This window comes from Anoplolepis gracilipes, chromosome 17 (assembly GCF_047496725.1).
Source record: "Anoplolepis gracilipes chromosome 17, ASM4749672v1, whole genome shotgun sequence".
Lineage (NCBI taxonomy): Eukaryota > Metazoa > Arthropoda > Insecta > Hymenoptera > Formicidae > Anoplolepis > Anoplolepis gracilipes.
This window is the reverse complement of record NC_132986.1, coordinates 8,510,274-8,537,738: the sequence shown is the minus strand read 5'-3', so window position 1 is coordinate 8,537,738 and position 27,465 is coordinate 8,510,274. Positions and strand designations below refer to the sequence as shown.

The 27,465-nt window shown below is 33.3% G+C and overlaps 3 protein-coding genes and 1 long non-coding RNA gene across 11 annotated transcripts in view; 2 read left to right on the top strand and 2 right to left on the bottom strand.

Moving 5' to 3' along the window:
* Window positions 1-39: 39 nt before the first annotated feature.
* Sa1 (stromal antigen) lies at window positions 40-15,986 on the bottom strand. Of its 4 annotated transcripts, none has more exons than XM_072910029.1 (19): window positions 15,846-15,986; window positions 15,534-15,729; window positions 15,282-15,442; window positions 15,001-15,179; window positions 14,729-14,902; window positions 14,450-14,654; window positions 14,044-14,373; window positions 13,012-13,960; window positions 12,697-12,930; window positions 12,413-12,596; window positions 12,157-12,343; window positions 11,782-12,086; window positions 11,489-11,700; window positions 11,255-11,421; window positions 10,827-10,878; window positions 9,118-9,150; window positions 8,777-8,953; window positions 8,610-8,694; window positions 40-78 (listed from the first exon to the last, which is right to left on the bottom strand). In XM_072910029.1, exons 2-19 carry the CDS (start codon window positions 15,707-15,709, stop codon window positions 55-57), a joined length of 3,834 nt encoding a protein of 1,277 aa, XP_072766130.1. In that variant the 5' UTR covers window positions 15,710-15,729; window positions 15,846-15,986; the 3' UTR covers window positions 40-54. The 4 variants fall into 4 exon arrangements, with proteins under 4 accessions (XP_072766130.1, XP_072766131.1, XP_072766132.1 ...); XM_072910030.1 differs by having other exon boundaries at window positions 10,827-10,875; XM_072910031.1 differs by lacking the exon at window positions 40-78 and adding an exon at window positions 7,827-8,529.
* Window positions 374-7,318, top strand: Mud (mushroom body defect). 2 transcript variants are annotated; one of them, XM_072910027.1, is made up of 11 exons: window positions 374-547; window positions 864-958; window positions 1,048-1,115; window positions 1,287-5,446; window positions 5,529-5,818; window positions 5,902-6,077; window positions 6,170-6,324; window positions 6,447-6,533; window positions 6,631-6,693; window positions 6,873-6,989; window positions 7,056-7,318. In XM_072910027.1, exons 1-11 carry the CDS (start codon window positions 515-517, stop codon window positions 7,113-7,115), a joined length of 5,304 nt encoding a protein of 1,767 aa, XP_072766128.1. In that variant the 5' UTR covers window positions 374-514; the 3' UTR covers window positions 7,116-7,318. The 2 variants fall into 2 exon arrangements, with proteins under 2 accessions (XP_072766128.1, XP_072766129.1); XM_072910028.1 differs by lacking the exon at window positions 6,631-6,693.
* Window positions 15,987-16,198: 212 nt separating the features above from the next.
* The window catches only part of LOC140675482 (uncharacterized), an 81,891-nt gene continuing 70,624 nt past the window's right edge, over window positions 16,199-27,465 (top strand). The window contains exons 1-2 of the long non-coding RNA XR_012048398.1: window positions 16,199-16,269; window positions 16,349-16,459. This is a non-coding gene — a long non-coding RNA (uncharacterized lncRNA). The remainder of the gene's footprint in view (window positions 16,270-16,348; window positions 16,460-27,465) is intronic.
* Knockout (Stork-head domain-containing protein knockout) overlaps window positions 16,969-27,465 on the bottom strand; it is a 73,271-nt gene continuing 62,774 nt past the window's right edge. For 3 of the 4 annotated variants that reach the window (XM_072910051.1, XM_072910052.1, XM_072910054.1), the window contains 5 exons: window positions 24,199-24,654; window positions 21,672-21,878; window positions 21,034-21,218; window positions 20,282-20,758; window positions 16,969-19,998 (listed from right to left, as the gene is read on the bottom strand). In XM_072910051.1, the coding sequence (XP_072766152.1) occupies window positions 18,823-19,998; window positions 20,282-20,758; window positions 21,034-21,218; window positions 21,672-21,878; window positions 24,199-24,654 (2,501 nt within the window). In that variant the 3' untranslated portion in view covers window positions 16,969-18,822. The remainder of the gene's footprint in view (window positions 19,999-20,281; window positions 20,759-21,033; window positions 21,219-21,671; window positions 21,879-24,198; window positions 24,655-27,465) is intronic. The other variant, XM_072910053.1, reaches the window with a different exon arrangement.

Here is a 27,465-nt window from a genome sequence, read left to right as displayed (position 1 = left end):
TTTCACAATGCTACCACTTGTGAAATAAAAAATTCCCTACAATTCCCTACTTTTTCATTTGGCTTCTATTCTGCACTCCTGAAAAAATGAAACAAGATATTAATTATATTACACGTTGCTGAAAAATTGTGTTGCCGCAGACTGCAATGGTAAATATAAAATTTACAAAAGCAAAAATACATATTGACAAACTAATTCTAATTCTAATGACAAATCAATTGTGATACTGGTTTGCACTCATTTGCACTTTTCGAAAATAGTAGCAGATAGTAGTAACAGAAAATGATTGGCCACAATATTAGTGGATTTACGATTATTACTCAAGTTGATCTAGAAACATTAATGTTGTTCCAGTTATCCAGACTGCAATATATCCGTTGTTCGAAATCAAACGAACTCCACCATATCCGATCCGATGTCACTTTTGTTGCTTGTAACTGTACAGTAAAGGATTTTACACTTACACATTACGTGTATTCTAGAATTTTTGCGACTGTAAATACAGTAATCCACAATGGATATATGGGAAAAGATTATTATAGAATGGGTAATTATTTCAAGTGTATTCATGTACTTGATAAAAATTATACACATCACAATACATATATCATCTTTACTGCATATGGAATTCTGCTATAAATGTATATACTTGTTAATTTTTATTAATCAATCAATTTTTCATATCTTCTGTTTTTATTTTTGTAATTTTTTAAGTAATCTATATCTTAGTCCTTGTATCCATTATTTATTTACACTTATATTGTTGATGTATATTAAGATATTTCATGATTTTATCTAGAAATTTGAGGTTTAAATAAGTTCTTTAAAAAGTCCTTTTTATGATAAATATTTAAATTTTATAGATTGACTGTTTAAAAGTGCAGACAGAATCAAGTGTGGTAAAAAATGCAACAGAACTTGAAAATGGAAAATTTTATGTCAATTTCCTAAAATTAATGTAAGTATATAGTCCATATGTTACAATATATCTATATAATCTAAATTTATGTCTAATCTATCATTTAATTTATTGTGTTATTTGTATAGAAAATGGAAGAAAATGAAAGAATATAAAAATTATAATCAAAAAGATATCATTCTCAAATTTTTAGAAGGTAAATATATTTTATATATTTTATATTTTTAATTGCTTAATTTCCTAAATGCTTGATTTTAAGTTTCTATAATCAAAAAAATTTTATGAATTAAAAAATTAGCAGCAAATATAGATATAACTATTATTTATAATTTTAGGAAATAATATTTTTTTTTATCAATTTTTACAGCTGAATATCCTAGTTTTAAAATCAACACAGATGATAATACGGAACATTTATACATTGCATCTTTATTATTGGTTCATTCATGTAAAATTTCTATAGAACATCATTCTGTGCAATATAATATGTGTGACAACTTGAATCATGAAACACAAATTAGAGTTAAAACCTTTCTGGAAAATATTTTACCTCTTGGAAAAGAGGTAACCAAAGAAACTATAAAAGAAATTATTATGGAGGTTCAAGATATATCAACTGCAAATAATTACAGAACACCACCCATTAAAAAATTTTCCAGTTCTCCTGTCGCTTGCTCTACACGTAGTAAAAAAATTATGACTGACCGAATTCGAGAATTAAAAGAGTTAAAATGTAATTTAGCAGAAGAACGATTTGCTAATGCAGACTTACGAGAGGATGTAATGATTCAACATGAAAAGATACAGAAGTTACAGAAAAAACTTGATGAAAAATCAATGGAAATAAAGGCATTGCGAGAAGAAATAATGAGACCAAGTACTCCTCAGCCTTCTCAGACAAAGATAGATGATTCACAAGAGAATTATTATAAAAAGTATATTAGTGACATGGAAAGTCAGTTAAACAAACAGCAAGATGAAATTAATAAATTGGAGACAGACAAGGATACTCTATCGAAAAAGTTATCTTGTGTGCAAAGAACATATCTACGTTATAAAGAAGATTTTACAAACTGTGAACAATCCTTAGAATCTTTATCAAACAAAATTGAAGGTAAGGATAGAGAATTGGTAGAACTTAGAATGCAGAATGAAGAATTACGCGCACGTATCAAAGAATTGGACAAAAATTTTGATGAACAAAGTTTTGAAATTGAAGATTTACATACACTTTCTGCCACAACGTCATTCAATGTTAGTGAAGTTCTAAGTTCTGTGATTGAAATTCAACTTCAAGAAGCTAAAGAAGAATCTGCTATATTGCATGCTCAAGTTGATACTTTAAAAGGGAAACTAGATATTCTTACAAAAGATTATAAAACTGTAATGCAATCAAATATAGATTTGCAGAAAAAGGTGGAAACACTGGATCGAGTGCAAGTAGAATTAAATAATATGCAAAAAAAATTAGAAATATCAAATACAAATATTGTAAATTTACAAACGGAGAAAACATCTCTTATTGTACAAAATGAAGATTTGAGAACCTTACTTTCATCTAGAGAAAAAGAATTGTCTAAAATGGAACATTCAAATACTGCATTAAATACAGAATTGGTTAATTCAAAAACAGACATGAATAACTTGAATAAATTACTTGAAGAAGAAAAGATTAATTCTTCAAATTTGAACACTGCTTTAACACAAACTAAATTACAGATAACAGAACATCTTGCACATATTCATAAGCTTACTGATGAAAGAGACTCGTTTAAATCTTTCATCGAAAATTGCAATAAAAGTTTGAAAGATATTTTATATTCCGGCAATCAAGTTATACAAGTTGAGACTGACAACTTGGATAACTCGACACTCACTGATCTTATAAGGTACATTGACACACTGTTACATAATTGTAACACAATGCGCATTTCATATAAATGTGATATCGAAAAACTAAAATTGACAATAAATGAAATAAATACGAAATTGTTTAAACAACAATCAACAATTACAATTTTAGAAGAGCAAAATAAGCAGAATCTTATGGAATTGGCTAATGTTGAGGAAGACAAAAAGCAAAAAGATTTATTATTAAATGAACAGAAAGAAACTATCCATAAATATTTGCAGGAAATTGAAGTTTTAAAAGAAATTAGAGATGAAAAACTTGTTTTAGAATCGAATGTACGTGAGTTAACAAATAATTTAATCAATCGAGAACTATTATTAAATTCTCTTGTAACACAGTTAAAAGACCTCCCAAGTATGATGAAAGATTTAAAATTAATAAAAGAAGAAAGTGTACAAAGTCTTACCGATTATCAAGAAAATATTAAATCAACATTTAAAAAATTACAATGTGATTATCAGAAAATGCATTATAACTTTAATAATATACAAGAAGAAAAAAAGGAATTAGAATATAATCTAAATCGTAGTAAAGAAGAATTATCAAATATTCAAATAATGAATACAAAATTGCAACAAAATTTATTAGACAATAAGAAAATAGTAAGTAGCTTGGAAGAAAAGAGAAGAATTCTGTGTAACGAATTAAATGAATCTAAACAAACTGTGCAAGACTTAAAAAAAATAAATCTAGCATTAGAAGAACGGTATAAGATGATGGAAACTGAAGCAAATAACAATTTGGAAAGTTTGAAATCAGAAAATGCTAAAATATCATTTGAGTTCAAAGATGCTACTGATAAGCTGAGTTTATTACAACAAGAAATGAATGACAAAATTACACAAATGGAATTGAAAGAAGCGCAAATTCATGAGTTACTTTTAGATATTTCCTTTTTAAAAACAGAAAAGGAACATTTGGTACACTCACATAAAGAAATGCTTGAAGTAAAAGATAAAGAGATAGAAATGAAAGAAGAAGCATTACTTAAATCGCAAGCTAAAATGGTGAAACTAACAAATGAAACAAATGCCATGGAAAAGAAGATGAAAGAAATTATTATTAATCTTCAAGAAGTAAGATCTAGCCAAGTTGCCGTTTTGGCAACTCAAGAAGCAGCTCTGAAAGAAAAGTGTGCATACATAGAGGAACTTCAGGAACAGTTCGATAACTCCAAGGAAATATTGAATAAAGAACTCGAAGATACAAAATCGTCATTGCGCGAATACCAAATCAAATTCTTCAATCTAGAAAATCACATTAATAATCAAAACAAGATTACAGCAGAATTGCAAGAAACGCTAAAAGAAATGAGCATGGAGCTTGAAACAAATAAGGAACGCTATAAGCAAATAGATGCGAGTCAAGTGGAAATTGAAAAACTGTGTCAAGAATTGGAACAGCCAACGAAAAACTTGAATTCTACAATTGTAGAAACATGCTCGAATTTTGATTTTCTCGATCAAAATTTATATCATGTATTTCAGTATGAGGGCATATACATGGATCATAAGATTGTAAATATCTCCAATATTATTAAGATTACCCTCGATGAATTACATAAATCTCAGAAAGTTATCCTACATTTGTCTTGCACAAATGCTGAATTGAATAAAACTTTGGCAGAACAAAAAATATTTATAGAAAACAATGTAAAAGACAAAGAGGAAGTCTGCAGTTTGAAGAATAAAATACGAGAAATGGAAGTAATAGCGCAAAAACGAAATAATTATCTTAAAAATCTTATTAAAAATAAAGAATCTTTCAAAGATTCTTTGCAAACAGTGGTTGCTTCACAGAATGACTTACATATTGTTTTAACATCGTTCAACCAAAAGTGGAGTGAAATACTGACGAAATTTCAACACATTTTTCATATCGAGAAATCCGTTTGTGACGAGTTCAAAGAGTTGCAAACTAAAAAGACAAGTCTCGAAAATACATTGTCAAAAAATCAAGTCACCTATTCAGAAAACATTAAATCTGTATTCGATATTTTATGGAAGAAGTTTTTATGGACAGAGCAACAATTACGTGATACTTATTTATGTTCGATACATGAAAAGGAATGTCTTGATGCATTGACAAATGTGAAAGAGGATCAATTTGCTGATGAGAAAATGATAATTGATATAGAGGTGGAAAAGCATAAAATATTGCAATCCAATGTAATAAAATCTGAGGAAGAAATAGAATCCTTTACAGCTTTGGCCACTTTGTACGAGAATAGTTTAAAGTCTGGCGAGATAAAAAATCAAGTAGAAGTAGAGAAAAAATTACAAAATCAAATTAATCAACTGATTAACGAAAAGAAAGATCTAAAAAATAAAATAGATACTATGCGTTTGAGAAATGTGAAATTAGAGAAGAGTATCGATGATCTTAGGATGGAGATAAAGAAGCTGCAATCGACGGAGATAGCGCCAATGGAAGTTAACTTGGTGGAAGTGCAATCTCTGAAGGATGAATTGAAATGTTTAAAAGAACAAAATCAACAATTGCTTGAAGAAAAAGATGAAATAAGCAAGATTAAAAAGCAAGAATTTGAAAATCGGATAAAAAAAGAAATTCATACTACATACGAACAAAAATTGGAAGATATGAAGCAAAAAATGGTAAATAGAACATATTTATTTGCGAAATTTTTCACATAAGTTCCAATATACATTACAACACTAATGTTAATATCCATTTTAGAAAATAGCCTACAATGAGGAAATGACGAAATTAAATAAGGATAAAGAAAGGATCATACAGGAAAAATTGCAATCTCAAATGGAGATAATGTGTCAGAAAAAAAGAGAAGAACTTAATAGATACAAAGAACATGTTAGTGAACTAACTTCGCAACTTTGGAAAGTAGGAGAGAAACTCTTGATTGAACAACAACAGAAACAAGATGCGTTACAACGTTTGAAAGAATTGCAAATCAAGCAGAAGGAAGATAAAGCAAACCAACCAATAACTATTTCGCGCAAGACTTGCACGTATGCATTCAAGTTGTGTTAGAATATTTTTGAATAAAAAAAAATAAATTATAACAGTGTTAATTAATTCAAATCTATTACAGAATAGAGAAGGAAGAGATGTCGCCTGAATATGCTCAAGCAACTATGTCACAAAAAGTGACAACACTAATAACAGAAGAAACATTCGAAAGAAGGCATAGTCTTAGAAGCATGCAAGCAATGGGCAATGTGTTTAAAACGGAGGACGAGGAAGAAATCTTTGATAATGTTTATCTAGGTATAGTTTACATAATACAGATATAAATATGTTAATAAAATTCACAAGTTTACATTTCCACAGTATCTAAAGCAACATTTTTTTTATTTCAGCTGATATAAAAAGAGGCAATTGTTTACCTACTACAGATGAGAACCGTTTGTCCGTATTACAAGCGAGAAACTCTCTTTGCAAACCTCACCTAAAATCGTCTTATCCGGCGGAAATGCAATTTCTTCCTTCAACTTTGACTGAAGAAGAGATTAAGGTAAATTGCTTCTTAATATGTATTACAGCTAACTATCTATCTATATATATCATATCAATATGTTGAATGTTTTGTTAATTTCCATTAATGTTATGCATACATATTCGTATATTTCTTTATAGTCGGGCTCTGCAGAAGATAATTTTAACGATAGTCTTAGCCAAAGCCTTCTTCCAGAACAAAAAGCAAGGAAAAAAGAAAAATCTCAGGTAATACTGTCAATTAGTAGTTGTGTTATTAAAATTCTCATTTTATGTGATAACCTTTTGTTCAATGTTTGTCTTGATCATTATCATGCTCGTATAGATATCATATAAAAAACCTGGTCCTCCAACTCCAAGTAAAAATGGGGGAAGATTGTCATTGCAGGTACATATTTCCACATATATGTGTCGTTATTTTCATTACTATAGTGTATATATGATTCAAAAATTTATTAAAACAAAAATTTGTCTAAAACTTTTTATAATATTTTCATTATGCAATTTCTCTTTCTCATATTACTAAAATGATTATCACTGAAAGTTTTTTTTAATAATTTGCAACAGGGTAATGAATTAAAAAGTCCAAGTTCACGCATATTGAAAGAGCGAAATACAGATAAAAGATTGACGACCACTCCTCACTCATTAAGGAATATATTCTCTTTAAAACGACAAGACGAAGTAAGTAAATAAATGTAAATAACTTCGTGTATTAAGTCATTAAGTCTATAAACGTATTTTTAACAGAATGCATCCAGTACACCTAAACGCAGACTCAGTCTTTTTCGTAAATCTCGATTACCGTAGGACTGATTGGAATGACGAATAGATATGCAAAGATGTACCTAAATGATCATACAAATTTTGTACAAATAACAATAAGTTAAAGCATACAATCAGACTCTTCATAAGTAGTCCTATAGAATATTTTAATCTAAATATTGTAGATGTTATAAATGTATAAAATAAGAACTTATTATTAATTTCACTTACTTTATATTATACTATAATTTACTCTTTTACTATTTATCATAATTTTGTTCTCTATAACCTCTCATTCTTATTCTTTCTCATACTGTTTTATGTTGGATAATGAACAAAATCATTTCAATCTTCTACAAATAGCATGTAATAATTGTATATAGCATATGGCACACAAATAATTAACACTTTATAAATTTATATCAATGTACAAAATGTTACTACTATAGAAAAGATCACATAAAATTGTTTTCCATTTAAACTGTAATTAATGTGGGAAAAGATCTAACAATCTCTGATAATGGGACAAAGATAATTTCTGAAATTTACCGATTAAAAATTACATTTGTCACTTTTATAATTATTTCAAAAATATAAGTAATTGTGAAAGTATATTTAATGTATTCCTACAATGTATTCACAAATAAATCTAGGCCAATATATATAAATTGTATTTATTTATTTAAAAAAATTACTAAATAAAAAGAAAAAATTTTCTTAAAGCAATCATTTTTACATAAAAATGAAATATATTGCATATTATTTGTCTAACATATAATGACAAAACCCAATCTCATAGAAAATTAAAAAATTTCCATATAATTCTTATATATAACAACGCTGGTCTATATTATAATTTATTAATATTCGTTCTCGGAAAGCTTTCCTTTGCCATATCTCTTTATATATACGTATCACAATATATTTATCTAAATTCAGAAAGTAGAGTTTTTATGGTATTATGTATATTATATAAAATGAAACATACTCTGTATTATTTGTAACGTATAGTAAGAAACAAAATCAATTTCACAAAAGAACTAAAAATTGTTCTTATAGATAATAACGTATTAATACTCGTTTCAAAATCCACTTATGTAACATAATGTATAATAAAATAAATTCACTCTGAAGAAAAACTAAATTTACTTATATGATAATGTGTTGATCTAATAATAATGTATTAATATCCACTTTTTAAAAATTTCTATGCCATCCATATAATTAAAAATATCTTTATAATACTTTGCTATATGGATGGCATAAAAAAGCTTTTTTTCTAATTCTCAAATGATATAATTGAACATATATCACAATTGCAAGTTGTTTAAATTTAAGAAGAAAAACTTTTATGGACTATGTATTCTTACATGGATGAAAATATAGTCCATAATAGTAAGAAAGCAGTTCATAATAGCTTTACTTCTTAAACTTCTTGATTCTACTCAGAATCAGATTCCTGTAATAAAATTAATTTATATTGATATATAATTAATAGAATGTAACTGACAGTTTAAAATTGTAATATGTACAACTTACCATATATTGCCCCTCAACATATCTGCCAGAGTTTCTAGAAGTTCTCCGCAGTTCTCTGTGTTCTACATGCTCTTGATTTCTTCGTCTATGCAAAGTTATATTTTTCTTATTGCATAATTTCACAATAAATAATACGTAATAGAACGAATTGAGCTTCTCATACTTACGGTCGTGACGATTGTGTTTGTAATGTTTTGAATCTAGTATCGAGATCTTGCAAAGGACTTGTCGCTGTATCTTCTACGGTCGCAGAAGGAGATGTTTGCATTTGTACAGTGTCATTATTCTCATAGAAAGTATTTGTTCTGGGTCCACGTGTTATTACTACTTTATTAACCGGTAATCTGAAATAAAATCATACCAACGCTTATTAGATAATTGTATTTAAACATAATCAATATTTTAATCATTATTTTATATACATTATTACATTATTTTTTGTGAATCTAGTTTCTTATATATCTAATCTAATTTATAAAATAACATTATGAGAAAATAAATTACTCACTGATTCTTCCGTGAACGCTTTTTTTTTTGCTTGCTGAAATGTGAAAACGTCCATTTTCAGGTGAAAGTACAATTATTGTTATAGAAATTTATCTAATTATTTAGAAAGAGATAAAGGGACAAAAATGTCTTATATGCATGTACGTATAATCAGTTTGCAAGCTGATATTCAAATTTATCTACATACATATATATATATATATATGACATAAGTGAAATGCTAAAATCAATATAATAATATTAAGTGTAAAGATGAATGATACATATATTGTGAAGAGTGATGGGTATAGAGAACGGCGTGTCATGGAAAGGAAAATGTTGGCATTATTAATTTTAGGAAATATGAAAAATAAATGATTAATTTTCTTGTATATTATTTATATATTATATTAATGATTGATAAAATTGTTTGTCGCGCTTTTCTCTGATAATTTATAATTTTTAATTCTGATAAAAATAGGATTTAGGAATGCTGGGAATAGAAGGTCTTATCTGAAGTAATCCCACATATTTATTGACATATCTATCATATAACCAATTTGTATTATTAATATATAAAAAGAATACAAAGTTCTAAGCGCTTATTTGAGTTTAATCACTTGGTAAAATACACACATCGTTCTCTATGCACGATCTTTTTCATTGGTTTCAAAAATATGATCCAATGTTTTCCTTAAATATGATCCAACGTTATAAATCCTTTAATAACTTCTTATTCTAATTTGAATGTAATCTGTTATTAAGAGGCACCAAGTATAATAAATTACATCAAGAATATCTCGTACAATTTTTGCCCCTTATATACATTTTCAGATGTACATTTAATATTTCTCTAAAAATATATTCTTTAGCTTTCATAATGATTAAATCACTTATAACAAGTGATTAAAATTACTACTCATGCAAACATAGCACAGATACAATTTCTGCGCTATTTACATTTAGTACATATATAAATGTTTCAAAATGATATTTATAAATTAAGCACATGCATACAGTCGTACTGCAAGAAATGAGATCAAATATTTTTATAAGGAAAAATTAGATTATGATATTTAGTCATGTGCAGCTTGAAATTTAATATTAAAAAACTGCAAAATTACAATAATTATGAAATTATATTTTAGAGTATTTCAAGATGGTAATTAAGTGTAGTTATATGCTTTAGCATTTGCTGTGTTAGATCCTAATAGTTAATTTTACCATAAATTCATTGTAGCAATACATTGTAATATTAAAATTACATAAACATTACATAAATAAATCATAAATTATGTAAAGTATTAATGAAGCATTAATGAAAAAAATGGCAGTAAAATGAAAAAAATATTAGTATAAAACTACTACCATTCTACTTCTACAAATCTACCTTTACAAGCAACATTAATATCTCATAGCAATAGTAAGAGAAGAAACACATTCATATGTGCAGAAATTGTATCTGCCCTTCCAGTTTTACAAATAATACATATTATCTATATAACATAGTTTACATATATATTGCAAAAGCAAGTAAAGCATTTAGTTTTTATAATACGATGATGATCGAACGCAATTAAGTATCAGTCCTTGCTGATTTTTCTTTATGTTATCGAGTCATATGTAACAATTACTTGCAATTACAGTTGAATTTGTACTAATGATAAATTTTTGACAGAATGGAATAATTATATATATATATTATATTCTATTCGGGTACACCTAACTCACCCTGCAAACTCATGATCAGAACCTTCATCAGGTTCATCAGCTTCCTCTTCTTCTGCAAAAGAAATAGAATCATTTAAACGTAAACGAGTTTGATAATATAAATTAATAACATAAATAAAATTAATATTTAAATCTTAATAAATTAATTTTAAATGCAATCATCTTTCTGTAGTTATTGATATTCATTCATTTTAAAGTTTGAATTTACAATATCTATCAAAATAATTTTAACTAGAAGAAGAAAATTCAAAAAAAAAAAATAATATACATATTAATATACATATTAATATGTATATTTCAAAAATTCAAATTATATAATATTAATATAATATTAATAATCAAGGTATGTATAATTCAAAATTGCATCCAAACAACATTTATATATTAAAAATGCTTCTTAAGATTATCATAATAAGATTATCTCTTACCAGCCAAGTGATCCTTCTTGCGCCTCGTGTAAGCTCGTTTACTCGTCACTGGAATTTGATCAGTTTCACCATGAAGTAAACTATTTCTGTAGCAGAGTAAAGGCTGCCAATCTTCTCCTCGTGAAGATGGCATTCCAGCTTGTAATCGTCTATCCAGGAAATTGAGTCTGCAATAACATAATAAATTTAAAGTATATAGTCTAAAAACTACTGCATCCAATAATAAGTACTTACACAATACGTTTATCCTGTTTGAGAAGTTTATTTGTAAATTCTGACAGTATTTCGAGGAATGGTAAATTCGGTGGTGGACCTGTAGGATCCTGTTCGACGCCGTCTGGTGGAGTAATGACGAACAATACACCTGCACGGTGCAAGGCAGTAATTGCTTCGCGATTTTTCACGGCATCTAAGCCGAAGGACAAAGCAAATCGCTTCGCGAGTTCCTGGAAATAATTAAAAGATTTCAAAGGTTTTAATACATTTCTTACTATATGTAAAATAACAATACAATAATAATTACATACCTTGATTGCAGTGAATTCTTCACTATTTCTGTTTACTTTGCCTTTCTCGGCCATTATCTCGTTGTACAAGATATTTAAACTTTGTTGCATTGTCAGGGCACAATGCGTTTTGTTGATATCTCTTGCTTTTCCCAATGTGGTTTTAATAATATCACCATAGTCATTATAATATTTAACATAATGCTTAAATACATCAGCCGCAGCTTTCGTGGGGATCATATTATAGACGATCAATTTGCAGTAGCCGGCTAAGAAATTTCTTCTTTTATGCAGTTCCTCGATTTTAGAATGTTCATCATGTTCGTCTACGAAAGAAATTCATAGTATTACATAAACCAATAAAAATTCATTTATGTATATTAGAATATTACTTACCATCTTCTTCTTCAAAGAAGACGTATTCTTGTATAAATCTATTGAGCATATTTTGCATTGCTTGGTCAGGCTCATACACTAATTGATGCATCAGAGGATTAGTATGCGTAGTGAGCTGATTGCAGAATATTACTAATAAGTCACATATAGTATTATACGCGTCTTCCCTCAAGATCGGATGTGAAGGCTGTTTAATATTAAATATGTAAGTATTGTTTAGACACTAATATCAAATTATTGAAAACAATATAATTACCGTATCACCATTAACGAAATGACGCATTGAACCCATAAAAGAATGCAATCGTTCCTTCAATTGCCGACATTCGTCCTCACCATGGCTGCCCGAATCTACAGCTTCCATCAAATGATTTTGACTCCACAAAATGGCAAAGAAGCATGCGCTTATACAGTATTTAACTGCAGTTGATGGTAAACTCCTGTGCGAACAATTTGATTCATATTATAATACGTTTGTGAATATAATATACACAATTTTATATAAAATAAAAGTAGTAAAAGTATAAAAAAAAAAAATACTTTGAAGGATCCTTTGCATCTTCTATGTCTTTGTACAGTGAGTCCCATATGCCCCATGGATTCATATTATGGCAAGAATAAAATATAGAAACTTTTTTGAGCGATTGGACAACATTAAATGTTTCATCTTCATCTGGCTCCTCATCTCCCTCAATCAAATTTCTATACTCGTCAATCGCCTCTTTATATTTATTTACGATGGAATCGATCAAAGTGGAACGAGCGACATCACATCTACATAAAAATAAATTAAATGTTTTTTTTTCAAATGTTTAATTTAAGAAACAAAAAAAAAAAAAATATATATATATATACCTGGTGAAAATAGCATGGCCTTCTACACACATATGTTCTAAAGTTTTAGCCGCAGTATCTAAAACTTCAGTATCATGCATTTTTTCAACAATTACGTGAATTTTATTTAATAAAGAATCCAAGTTTATCTCCTGTCTAGATTTTGTATAAATATCCAAATCAAAATATTGCGGAATTGCCAGCAAATTTGCTAATTTCTCAGGATCTGCCCTGTACTTGTCAAGTAACAGTGGTAATGTTTGAATAAAATGTTCCGTCAATTTTTGTTTATCATCGTGAACTTGTTTAAGTTCTTTCACCGATAAAATTTTTCGAGTGGGTCCGCGACCGACGGGTGCTTCGCCCGTAGCAGCTTGCTTTATACAACACACCATCAATTCAATAAGAGACGTTTCCTTCTGATTATCCAATGCTTCCTCGTCGGGACCAGCCTCCTCTAGTAAAAGATCTGTCATGCATTCCCAGTCCTTCATCATTTGATTAGTTTCAATCAAGGAGTCAACCAAATATGCTCCGTGCTCATGCAATTCGGATTCAATGAAGAATAGAACAAGATCGCGTATAAGAGGCGTATTCGGCAATCGTTTCTTGCCGCGTCTGGTCTTGACATCTACCACAGCTTCGTCTTCCGGACGGAATAAACGTTCGTTCAGAAATTCACCGGCTGCCTGCGCAACTGCACGATGCGACGAATAAACAAGTTCATACACGTGTTCACAATCTTTGTCAGTGAGAATTTCCCTGTGATGCTTTAAAATCGAGATAACCAGCTTTACAGCTTGTACCGCTACATCATATTCTTTGTCCAACGTCATCGCGACGATTCTATCCTTGAATTTGCTTGTGAATAGTTCAAGCTTTGTTTTTAACTCTTCCGAAGCATATAACGGTTGCAATGCTTGCAGGCACTTGAGTCTAACTTCTCCGACTTTATCATGTAAAGTCCAACCTGAAAAATTATATCAAACATGAAAATATACATTATAATTATTTTTATTTTAATATATGTAAAGTAATAAAAATTCTTTGTACCAATATATTTTAAATATGAATCATCTAAGAAATTTTGATGAAATTTTTTCATCCAAACTCCAATTTCCGCCATACAAATCGCGCGTATTTCCGGTAAAGTATCCCTATATCTATGAACGAAAACAGACTTGAACATATATGTAAGCATATTTTTTATTTCGTCCATATTCTCTTCTAATTCCTTTCGCTTCGCCATCAAGGATTCTAATCTGTCTGCTGCCCTTTTCTCTCGGGCCTTCTGTCTTTCCGCTTCATATTGACGCTGTGTATTGTCCAAATTTATAGATACAGTCAAGGCAACATCTACTAGAGCTGTCATCAATTTCATAGCTACAAATTAAATTGGTCTGTTAATATACATTCTGCTCACAGAATATAATTTGTAAGTACGTAGTGTGAAATTTACCTGCAAGAGTCGCAGTATGCCTAAACGCTCTCACTTGGGAATCTGAGAGTCCAGTTAATAAAGAAATAACATTATCCATCAAAAACTGATCATAAATGATTGAATACTGACATTGACGGACAAGAATTTGAACAAATTCACAGAAATTTGCACGAAACTTCTTCCACTGTTGTCCAGTCATTATCAATGGGTATTCACCACTTTCCTGCAAAAAAAATAGAATTATGTAATTAAAACATTATAATATATTTATACTACATAGTAATTTAGTAAACATACTTCATCAAATTCTTCAGTCATTTTGCGAATAATTGCCACATGTTCCATAGTCAGTTGCATCTCAGAAGTGATACGACCTTTGCAACCACTTGCATTGATGAAAAATTGCATAAGCATAAGCAGTGCGTTTTCCCTGTTACCTTTGTATTTTTCTATCCAATCATCAACAATAGTCTGCCATAAACAATATTTAAATATTATAAAAAATTTCAATACATTAACACATATTCTCCTGTACTTTATTTTATGTTAATTGTAATCAATCTACTTACAGTAAGTGATGAACGATTATTTCTAATAACATAGTAAAGACTAGCTTCATCTTCCAGACTATGTGAATGATGCGCCCTTTTGCCACGTCCTCGTCCCCCACCACCTCTTCCTCTGTTACTGGCTGCTGGAGTATAATCCGTATCAATCTCCTTATATTTGGGTTGCTGTACTACACCTCCTTTAAAATCAAATATTATAATCTTTCATATCATTCATATAACACTTTTCATATGTTTTATATATACAAAATATATATATATATATATATATTTGTATATACCTCGCATCCTGGCACGTGTATTTCTCGTGATCCTCATATTAGAAGCGGCAGGAGTCATAGGAGCCTCAAATTGCGTTTGATTGTCAAAATTGCCCTGTTCTTGATACTGCTGTTGAGATGTGCCTGGTGAACTGTAGCTCTCAGAAGAATAATGTTCTGGCCTACAAATATGCAATAGTATATTACAATCATGCTTAACATTCTGAGATATATATCATTTTTCTAGAAACGATTTCAAAACTAAATATTTACGTGGGATTATGCAGCGGAGTCTGAGACGCCTGATACGGTGTATAAGCATTGTAAGAGTCGTTTGCGTCTCCAGCAGAATTGTCATTCATCGGAGTCATAGGTGTCATCGGTGTCTCGTACTCTGGCGGTACCGGATCGTCCATCCGGATTCGCTTACCGCCCCTTCTATGCATCATCTTGGCGTTTTTTAATGTGTCTAACAACAAAATTCATATCTATAGAAAAAACGCGCGATTGATAGCGATAAACCCATGAAGCAGCGAATCGACATTTCTTTACTAAGAACGTTAGAAATCACAAGTGTATATATACCGTTGTAATGACTCGTTAATGACACAGTTTCTTCTGCGGAAAATACTCCTCAAAGCTCTGCTTGATAAAGTTGAAATATACAAAATTGTCAAACTTGAATTGTGTCCATCCTTTACTTCCTTCTACGTTCTTCACTAGTTAACAACTTGTAGGAATGCCAACCTAAAGACTTGTAAATATAGCGGCAAAGAGATAGGGATATTTTGGAACCGTCGACTTTAATCAGCGATTTCATTGGCTACTTCATAGGGAATTTCTGTGTTTCACGAGAACGCGCCTTAATGTGACGTCATTTTTTGCACGGTTACAATTTGAATTTTTATCCTCCGTTTTTAATTTTTAGTAATGTGTATAATTTTGTGCGCGATATAAACGGAGAAAGTGGCTCGTGCAATTATTAATTAGTATCTAAAAATAATCAAAGGTAATTGGAATATAATGCCTAATACACGTTAAAAAATCAATTCTTTACAATCTGTAATACGTATTTTGTTAATTTTCAGAATCTGGTCGACTAATTTCCCGAATTTTCGGAAGCATCTTTTCGAGGTGCCGAGTATCTAATAAATATGGCGAGTGCGACTAATAAACGAAGCTTTTGGAACTTTGGGGCGGTGAGTCTGCATTAACGATAAAATAATAGAATGTCTTCGTTTTTATTCTTTATTATTCATATATGTATTTTTTTCGTTGTTATAATGAGTCATAAGATTATACAATGATCTTCTACAGGTTAGTTTTGATAAGAAATAAGAGGCAAGGATTCAAAAACCATTACTCTATTTCCAAATAGACGCCGACTTTTTTTCGACAAAAATAAAATTTTCTCACCTTTAAGAATTTCAAATTATACATTCTGTATTTTCAATATTTTCTATTTCTGTAAAACTATTTCAATTTTAAATTTATTTGCATTTATTAAAATTGATATTAAAAAGTTTATGTATATGTATATATATATATAAATCTTTTAATATCAATTTTAATAAATGAATGCAAATAAAATTTAAAATTGAAATAAATTTTACAGAAATAGAAAATATTGATAATACAGAATATACATATACATATATGCACACACACATTTTCTATATATATATATATATATATCTTGAATGAATTAAATAAATTGTTGGTGTGTGAATAATATTTTATAATAATAATAATTCATAAATGGCAAAGGTATAATTAGTATATAATCTGTAATTAATATAAATTGATAATCATAATAATAAGTATTTATGTAACAATAATAAACGTGACGGATAAACAACAAACAACTCAGGAGAAATCATGGAAATGGAAAGTCGGCGTCTCCACCCTTGAAATAGGATAGACAGTAATTCTGAATCCATTACCGATCGGTTAATTTGCGATACGGAATATGAAATGTACAAAGCAGACATATATGTCTCTCTTTTTCCTTTTTTTCTTTTTTCTCCCACATTTATTTAATTGCCTACCATTTTTAACACTACGGTTTACGCTTTGCATTACTTTCTTTCTTCTCGCGATTTATTTGCGTATTTACGAAATCGTCGTCGTCGCGGCGAATGCCGCGAAATCGCCGTGAGAATTAATTAAGGCGGTTGTTTTATTAAGTACTACAATAAGTTTTGGCACTTATAGATTTATGATTGCACTAATTGCGAATGGTACCGGCTGCGTTCCAAGAGAAAACGCCCTTTTTCTACACTCTCTATGTATAATATATATGTATACTTATATCAAATCTTCGCTGTAAAGCGCAACGAGAATTACAACTCTCATGCTTTTTTCCTTGCTGCATTACGGGTTTCTTGGGGACGGCATTGCGATTAATCTATTAATTGCTTGCGCCTAATAATGCGCGGCTAATAAAAGGCATTGTTTCCCGCGATCTCATTGTTCGAGGAATTATTTTTTGAGGATCTCACTTTATATAAAATTTCGCTGTACTATTTGCACATACTATAAAAACCTGAAAGTTCTTTTTATCACTGTAGTGCAAGATAATTAATATTAAATATGTCTCCAATATATGCGTGTTTAAAAAAATGGCAGTATTTTAATTCCGAAAAGTTTTAATTTTTTGTGAAAGAATTTCTTCATTTGTTAGTCGCATGTAACTGTTGTATAGAGATTGTTTTGACAAATCACTTTAGCTGGAGTAAAGCGATGCAAAACTACCAAACGCGTATCCCCGATGCGTATCCCTTGAATCAATGCGTATATTTCGATATTTGAAAAGAAATAATAAAAAAATATATATATGCTCGAATTTCTAAAGTCTAAATCGAGTTTGCATTATCTTTGCGATGTTTGAAGTTATAAAATACGGAATGAGAGATAACTGCTTGCCTTAATAATATAAAAAGATCTTTTTCATCATTATGCTTTTAACACATTTTTAAGTACAGAATGCGAAAATAAAACGAAATGTTTCATACATCTTTTCTCGTATTATTTATATACAAATTACATATGATACAATTTAATTTTAAAAATTCAATATTTATAAAATGTAGTAATTTAATATATCCAATAGTGAATACAAATTATTTAAAAATTACATTTTTAACAGATGGTCTTTATTAAGACAAGCAAGATTAAAAATTTGATTGCCTTTTATCTTGATTGTAATTTTTCTTATAATAGTACTTCTAATAAAATTAGATTGCCATAACAATTGTCCAAGATCATTCGTTCGAACGCTCGTTAAAAAACAGGAGAGAGATGTACATACATGACAGATTACTGGTAACTGTTACGCGTGTTCCATGTATAACATTCTTACGTAAGCTGTATAGCCTTTTTATTAAAAAAAAAAAAATAACTCCCTATCCTGATGTAGCAAGGCGCGTTAGCGACGTTTATTCTTCGATATTATTTGCCTCGAGACACACTGTTTTACATTAATGGAATTTGCCAGAGTGAGGTGCAAAGATCTACATCCTTGTTTTCATTTGTAACATTAATAATCAATGAGAATAAAATTTCAAACGAGGCCGAAATCCGTGTGAACAGTAACGTCACAATTGTTAGGCTTATCGGCAGCTGCCATGTTCACTTCCACCAAGGTATCAACACTGTTGAGCGGGCAACCCTTGAGAATTTTCTGCGCAGCTAGGCTGGTGAATTGAACCTGCATGTCACTAAGACTGGGATAAGAGTGCAAATCCGAGCCTCGGCTTACAGTCTTCTCCAAATTAGGCTCAGAACCTTGCGGAGCCCGTTGCTGCTTTACTGTTTCTAGATTTTCAATGTAGACGTCGTTGAAAGAGCCACCGAAACCGTCATACGATTTTGTGGGCGATGGCGGATTCGAGGCAATGTTGTTTTTCGAACCAGGACGCAGCAGGTTACGATAACTCAACGCATCCTTCGATAGCGACAGACTAAGTTTGCGCGAGTTATTCATTGCGTCGTTAGTATTCTTTGTAGTGGACAAAGCGGCAGCCTCGTGCATTAAAGAATTCTTGTCGATGTTGTTAGTGGAGCCATCGATCAGATGAGCCTGACTATTGTTCAGGCGGTTCGTCAATTTCAACTTGTTAGGCACTTCCTCCTCGACCTTCGGCTTATTTTCCTTATCAGATTCTGATAATAGAAGACTCGTTTTGAGCTCCTTTGGTGCATAGAGTGATGATGGACGCTCGGCCTTGACCGAGCATTTGTTCAGCTTCTCGTCATCTAGCTTTGATTTGAAGAGCTTCTCCTCGTCCACCCGAGTTTTGTACGCTTTCTCGGCTACCAGCTCTTTCTCTTGCTTTTCCTTGCAATCAATTACTTCCTTTTCGGCAATCTTCGTCTTCACCGTGCCATTCTCGAAGGTGATCACGGACCTCATTGGTGAGTTATTTTGTTGAACATAGATTTTCGTGCCAGGCGAACCGGAAATAGTCGTCGTGCTGGTTGTGTTAGAAGCCAACGTCACGCTATTTTGTATCGTCCGTTGCTCCTGCGACGACGGGCTCAGATTAGTGGACACTTGAAGAGTTATTGAGTTCTGTGCCTCTTGCAAAGGAGTCAACGAGCCTTGCTGAACGACTTTGAGCGGTGACGATTTCGTCGATAGCGTGGCCGTTTTCAATGGGGAACAAGTCAACTTCGTGCTAGACACTGACTTGTTACTAGAGTGAGACGAGTGACCCGACGAAGTTTTTTGTAATACCTTGAAACAATAAAATTTTCATTATTCACACAGATGATAGAAAAAAAAATTAAAAAGTTAAAATTACAAAAATTAATCATCTAACTGCTATTTAAAAAGAATAAATAAATTTTAGAATAAAGTTTACATAATACTACAAAGATTGCCAACACATTTCTTAAATAAGCGATATAGAAAAATTTATCAATTTTTTTTTTTTTTTTTTTTTTTTTTTTTTCAAAAAAAGATTTAACTCAAAGATATATTGTTATAAATATTTATAACGAAATTAATTTAAACTTACCTTATGTTGTGGAGAGCCATTAGTCGATTTAGTGCCATTGCTAAAGTCGTGACTTGGTCTTCTAGAGTTGGACTGCCTAGTGTTGGGTCTGCCCAACGTGTTCGTTTTAGCTGGACTCGCATTCATCGTTCTTACCGAACCCGAGCTACCGCCGCTTCTGCTGGGCGACGAGTTGGTCGAATTTTTATCGTTCTGTACCTGATTACGCGCTTGATAGGCTTCCTGGTTAGTAGTGCTAGGCGGTAAAACAGATGCTCTGGACGTGCATCTGCTCAAGCTAGAACACTTGGATCTCGGTAGAGTAGAACATGGTGACCGATGCCTTCGAGAGCTTCTTGGCGTCGAGTTGGCCAACAAGCTCGAGGAGTCACCGCTAGCTTGGCGCCGATGTCGCCTTGGCAAAGTGGCTGATCGCACCGAACTCGAATCATCCCATACTTGAAAACTGGCCTGTGACTGGTCAAGACCTTCCATCATCTGAAAATTGATTCATTCAATCGATTTGATTTCTTTAAAATTCTGGCAATCATTCGCTTCTAATTCAGTTCTGAATTATTTAAACTGTTTGCTGTCTTCATGATTATCAAATTTTCAACGATGTTATTAATAGCTTAAAACTATATTGTCGCTTCAAGATTTTTCATAACTGTCTGAGGGAACCGGTTAATTAGTCTTGCGGCGTTAGAGAAGTACTATGTAACAAGTTTTATTTCGCTAGTTCTTGTCGAGGAATATACTTGAATGCGACTTACCGAAGGGCTAGCGGCCCTTGTCTGTGTGGCAACGCTGTGCAAATGCACAACGCGCGGATTAAACCACTCGGTGGGGGGATACTGAGCACTGAAAGTGCCCATTAACGGTGTGCCCTTCCTCCGTGTGCTCCGCCGAAAGAGTCTGGAGAGCAGGCCTATCTTCTCTGAAAAAATCCCAGAAAAGCCTTGAGGAAGGGATTTGGATTTGTTGCGCTTCGTTAGAAGATAATGAGGATCAAGGAAGGGTTTGCCAGCTACAGGGTGACTAAAAAGCTTTGATTTCGGTTATTATACGATCTATGTACATGACTTCGTAACGTTCACATGATACTTGTTCGTAATTATTTCACCGTATCCGGATGATTATTAGTCGCAAAAAAATTTAATAAAAAATCGTTCATATTGCAACGAATAAAAGTCTATCTTGCGAATCGATTTAACAGCATGAATACTGCTTGAATTTTTATACACACACATACATATATATACATATATATATATACAAAAGTTTCCTTGCAAAATTCTACCTTTGAAAAAACAGTATATACATACGATTGAAGATGCGTTTTTAAACCGATTCGCTTATAATTTAAAGCGGTCACCCATCACCACGCAATCCCTTCCCCGATCAGACTTACTGGTTGGACTGTGAGGTGCGCTATCCGTGCTAGCATATTCCGCGCTGGAAGACGTATCGCTCCTTTCGGGTCTTCGCGGCAGGGACCGTGAACTTCCGCTTCTGTGTAAACGTCTGGCCGAGCCCCAGAGCCGTAACGAGTGTCGCCTCTCGAGACGGCCGGGCATCGACCGACACCTGGCGAACAGGACCTTGTCGTTGGGATTTCCTGAGAAGTAGAGATAATTAAAATTATTTCTAACGCGTAAAAAAACATTTTTATATTATATAATTATATGTGTATATATATATATATATATATATATATATATATATATATATATAATAATTTTATTATAGTATAGAAATTTAAACGATAAATAATGTTCAATTCGAAAAGAATACTGACAATGATTTATATATTTCTTCAATTTGATTATCTTTATCTTCTGGGCGTCGCGTCGTAAGATCTAAATAAAATAAGAATATTCGCGAAAATACGTCAAAAAAAACGCAACGTTAGATTGGTCGAACAAGGAAAAGTAAATTCCACGCGTGAGACGCAAATATCAGAAACGGCGAGACGACGCGTCGCTTCGACTAAAAGGCTTAATATGATGACCAAGGTAAGCTCGCGGCTGCTGCACAACTACGTTTTCAAAAAAGATAAAAAAGAAAAAACAAAAAAGTGGAATACCCTCATTCCTTGAGAGTTTCATCTTGGTACATAGCCACGGGCAATTCGCCGACGTACCGACCGACGACGAGTGGGTTACCAGCGTGAGAATCAGCCAAGAAACAAGTAAGAGAAAAGTAGGAAGATTATATACGTGTGGTCCTCTGCCTCTCCTTCCCCTCCCGCCTTGTGATGTCGACAACGTATGTAACGGTAGACAATGTCGTGACCAATAGCTAATATATCGGTTACGTTAAACGCTTTCCAGGCATCGTCAGTTTTCTCCATCTCGTTACCTCTCTCTATCTCAAACGTGTGCCGTGCCAATGCTGGTGGCTTTATTCTCCGCGTACACACATTCGATGCGAATAAAAAAAGAATCGCCGCAAGAAATTTCCATATACATCATTTTAATATAATAACTGACCGTGAAGCGCGATATATCGCGAAACGCAAAAGCTTTTTATTGGAAATAATAAAACCCGCGCATAAAGAGCTCGCCGGGTTCGTGTCGCGGTAATTAAAATTACAATTATATCGCGATTTTTTAGTTATGTAATCAGGGATCAGTTCAGGATCACGCGACATTTCTTAAATACAAGTCGTTGAAAACAGAGAGTGTAAGAAACATGGGTAATATGCGAAACAATGGACGCGATTCTCCCAGAATTTCCGTGAACGTGGTAAAAAAAAAAAAAAAAAAAGCGAAATTAAAATAGCATGCTGATTTTTCGTACGCGATCGCGAGAGGAATTGACCATCTTCCGGCGGTGGGGCTTGCGTGGCTACCAAGGACGACAACAACATAAACGCTCTCTCGACCCGTCCGTCGAGTCGCGACGAGAAAAAGGCCTCGGAGAGCGAGCAGCTAGTGGACTGCTCTCCTCCTGGACACAATCGGAACGTTTCCCGAACACGTGCCGAACGAGTTTGCCTGGACCGACCGGTCTGCCGGTGCGAGCGAATTCCTCGTCGCGAGTTTACGAGGGCTCCGACTTCCTGTGCATCCTCGCCTTGAGATACAGCGAAAGCGATCTTTCGACTTTGGTCTCGGCCGCACCGATTTATTTGTCCGCCTTTTACGCGCGTCATCGCGAAAATTACACAAGCCATTATAAGTGCAGACAAATATATACTTCTTCTGTACAATTTATGTTTATCTGCAAAATATTTATTTCTTGTTTGTAACTTATATTTACAAGAAATAATTTGTGTAAAAAAAAATTGTCTTCATCTTATCGCGCTAAATTATAAAATAATACTTTCCTGAGACATAATTTTGATTTTACGTAATGTACGTTCATGCTGTGAACCGTTGAAATGTTACTAAAATGTTAAATTGACCGGCAACGCGTTATAAGTTTATAAATAACGATCGCGATTGATATCGTGAGACGGTGCTTCAACGGGAAACTTTCCCTCGCGAATAAGTCTCGCGCACCGCGGGAGACAACGGGAGATACGCGACACTCTAATAAGACGCAGAGAACTCCACGACTACTACTGAATGAAGACGAAAGCATGTTAATCGCGTCGTCACTCGACACGCTCTTTCATATACGTGCTATACTGGTATTTTCACGGCATTAACTCCTTGTACGACAACTTCCGCATAGAGGGCATGTATAATATATATCTACGAGGCTTATGATTAATAATTATCTCTTTTTGCAATATTTGTCTAACTTTGCGTGATTTCACATTTTGTAATTAAAATAAATAACGGAAAAAAAAATTGTTTAAATAATTTTCTTCAAAAGTCACATTACACTTTAACGCAAATTATACACATAAAACATTAGGAGATTTTGAAAGATGAAGTAAGATGACGTCAGGCTCAGAAAATATATAATCAACGTGAGAGTCATCTTACCTCCGCAAATAACGTCCGCCAAGTTTGTCTGTACGGCTTGATGCGTAACATCGCCGTCTCGCAGAGTGAGCATCTCGCCGTGTACAAGTGCCACTGCTTCGTCGTTGCTCATCAGCATGCTACCCTGACCTCTGGACCCATTCACGTCCCTGGAACACCGCCTAGAGCTACCGGAATCGCGTCTAAGCCTCTTAGTCTCGGGCGTAACGACAAAGTAGCCCTGAGACGTGTGATAGATCTTTCGTTCTTGCATGAGCTTGGCCAGCGCATCGTAAACGAGCTCTCGACTGGGCCTCTGCATGGCCGGGAAGGCGTTTCTCAGGGCTGATCTAAGAGTGTCCAAGGTCGCCGCCTGCCTCTGGGAAGTCAACTCCAGAATGGCCCAACACAGAGCCTCTGGCAGCGGTGTGAACTGACCTTGAGAAACTGGAGCTACCAGACAGTCTTCTATATCACCTGTAAAAAAAAAATAGCAAATATAAAATTAGTATTTAATATATTCGGGGTCATGATTTTTCTAAGAATTAATTGAACGGCGAGTTCTTCTCCCTTGTCTTACGTAATCTATTTTATATCTCAATACCAATTTTGCGCTATTATAGTCCTGCGTACGTCATATATTTTACGACCGTCCGTCATACATTAGTGCCCTTGGAGATAAAATGAACGATGCGACGACGACGTAATTTTATATTTTCCATTTATTTATATTACCGTCGCAATAAACTCCTATTTGTCTTATCATGCGATCATGTAATTTTATTTTCAAGGCTGGAACGTAATAGGTACTCAAATACAATGACATTGCATTCACGTTAAAATTTTTTCAACTTGAACTCTCACATTTTCATACGTGTACCGATTGTAAAGTATTTCTTTAAGAAACATACATAGCGAGGAAAGAGACATGTTGAATTTTATGCTGCATTCGTGATCACGAATTTCAAAGGCGGAAGAAAAATATTCCAATTTACAAGCTAGTCGGATTTCTACAGCGAATCAAGTCAAAGAACAAACGCGATCAGTGAATATGAAAAAGACGGTGAATTTATTAGCTCTCCCACCTCTCCTCCCCTTGCCTTGCGAAGTCGTGGCTCGGAGATATTGTGGAAGAATCGAAAGTCTTATTCTTCCAGTCACGTTTTACGGTAACCTGGCGACACCGCGACTGCGTGCTCTTCTACATCTGGTTCACGCCCACAAAAAGAATATGGATTATTCTAAACCGTGGAGTCAGCAAGAGACGTCGAAATTCTTCACGAGGCCCGTGCTTCGTTCGACATGCGACGAATTTCTAATGTCCCTTTCGATGTCGATACCGAGAAAGTCAATGTCAATGATACGAAACGCGTGACAACTCTTCTATATTGCGATAATATTAACTTGCAATAAGATATTTTTTTTTAAATTCTAAACATAAAACAAATATATGTCAGAATAGATTACAATAGGCTAACGTATTTAGAAAATTATTCACTTCATTCACCGCAATGAAAGATCTCTATAAGTGTGATTTAAAGTATGGAATAATCGATTTCGTACGTCAATATCAAAACATACAGAAATAGGGAGGGTAGAGGGGAGCTGTCTTAAATCGCTAAAATATTTTAATCAACATAATAAGGCGGATAGCAAATCAAGACTCAACAATACATTCGCGAAGCCACTTGCTCCGCCGATCACGTATAATTAAAGGTTTCAGCCGACAGAGGAACTCTATTTAAAGTTCGTGCAATCACGGGTCCGCCTTCTCTCTCTCTGCGAGCGCAACTCTGCAATTTCCCTGCACGTCTGTCAACGGTTGCCTTTGTTGTTCGCGAACAGGACGGGAAAGAGCAGGTCTCCAATTACGCGTGTAACTAACGTGTAGAAAACGCCCGGTTCGCGAGCTCCCGTTAAACAATTGCCGTAAATAGGCCGAATAAATCCGCCTTCTCTCCTAGTCCTCCCTTACTCTTATTCTTTCGGCTTGCCGCTGACAGGCCGAGATGTCTCGTTGTCCATGTCTACGCTGACGTCTATCTTGACGCTTGATACACGCGTTTCAAGAAGCATATGCAAAAGACGCACGATCGCAACAATGTGCTTCCACTTTTAACTGAAATATTATTCTCATGTTGAATGCTCATTGAAAATAAGCTGAAGGTGCCTATTTAGACTTCGATCATTTATCCCGACTATTTAGACTGTGGGTGAAATTATTCTCACGCTCGACGTTCATCCGTTTACAGTTCAGTTGTGGAATATGAAATATTCTTGTACATTCACAACAAGATACATTTGTTTCTAATACTCGTTGCATAACTTCGTTATCTCTTTTATTAATCGCGCGGTAAAACACGATTATATAATAAAATTCTGACATTAACTATTCCGATCTCGTACATCATTGTCTACTTACATCCCTCTTCGAACACATTGACTGTCTATTAAATCTACGGCGCGACTTTGAATAAACAGCATCTAATGCTCACGTAAGAAGCAGTCAGTTTCGGTTTCATTGGTGCGCGAGATTTTATCCCCGCGAGCGAGCGCGGCATGAAAAAAGAACGTGATCTACATCATTGTACTGGGAGATTGCGAAGAAAACGAGCCATGTACCACGGTTGCACAATTTTCAAGGAGCTTTGTCGACGACGGATGGAAAGACAGACGTCGGAGCGAGGCCAGCGGGATCGTGGAACCCGATACACGTCTCTGGGGCGTGGATGCTTGCTGGCTCGCGCGCTCCTCGTCGTGAGAATCTCATCTCGAACGTGTCCCCCGAACGTGTTCTCCGCGCGCGTGTATCTACGTTATCTGGCACGCATTATCAACGTGTGCTCCGAATTCGAGAGCTCGACCGACGAAGGTTTGTCGAGACGGGAATCCTTTGAGACTTTCGCGACATTTTATATCCTTCCTTTACATACATCTCTTTTATGTTTAAGTGACAGCAATTTATTGGAAGGCTCAAATGACGTATATTTTTAATGTCTCTAACTAGTTTTAAAGGCTTAAATTAAATGGACGAAGCGCAATTTCAGACATACACGAGAACATCGACAATTAGGTACGCGTCATAAATTTTCTGGAAAGCGTTCTGCATGCATCAAACCGTTCCACTTGTCGTTTTGTTTCAATACTACACGCGCGATATAAAGCCGCAACCGCCGCGAGATCGAGACGGACAATTTATGGCCGATGGACATTTACCACCCAACTAGCGGCTCTGTGTAAATGGCCATTAACGGTTTATTCTTATTTTTCATTAAGATGCTTTATAAC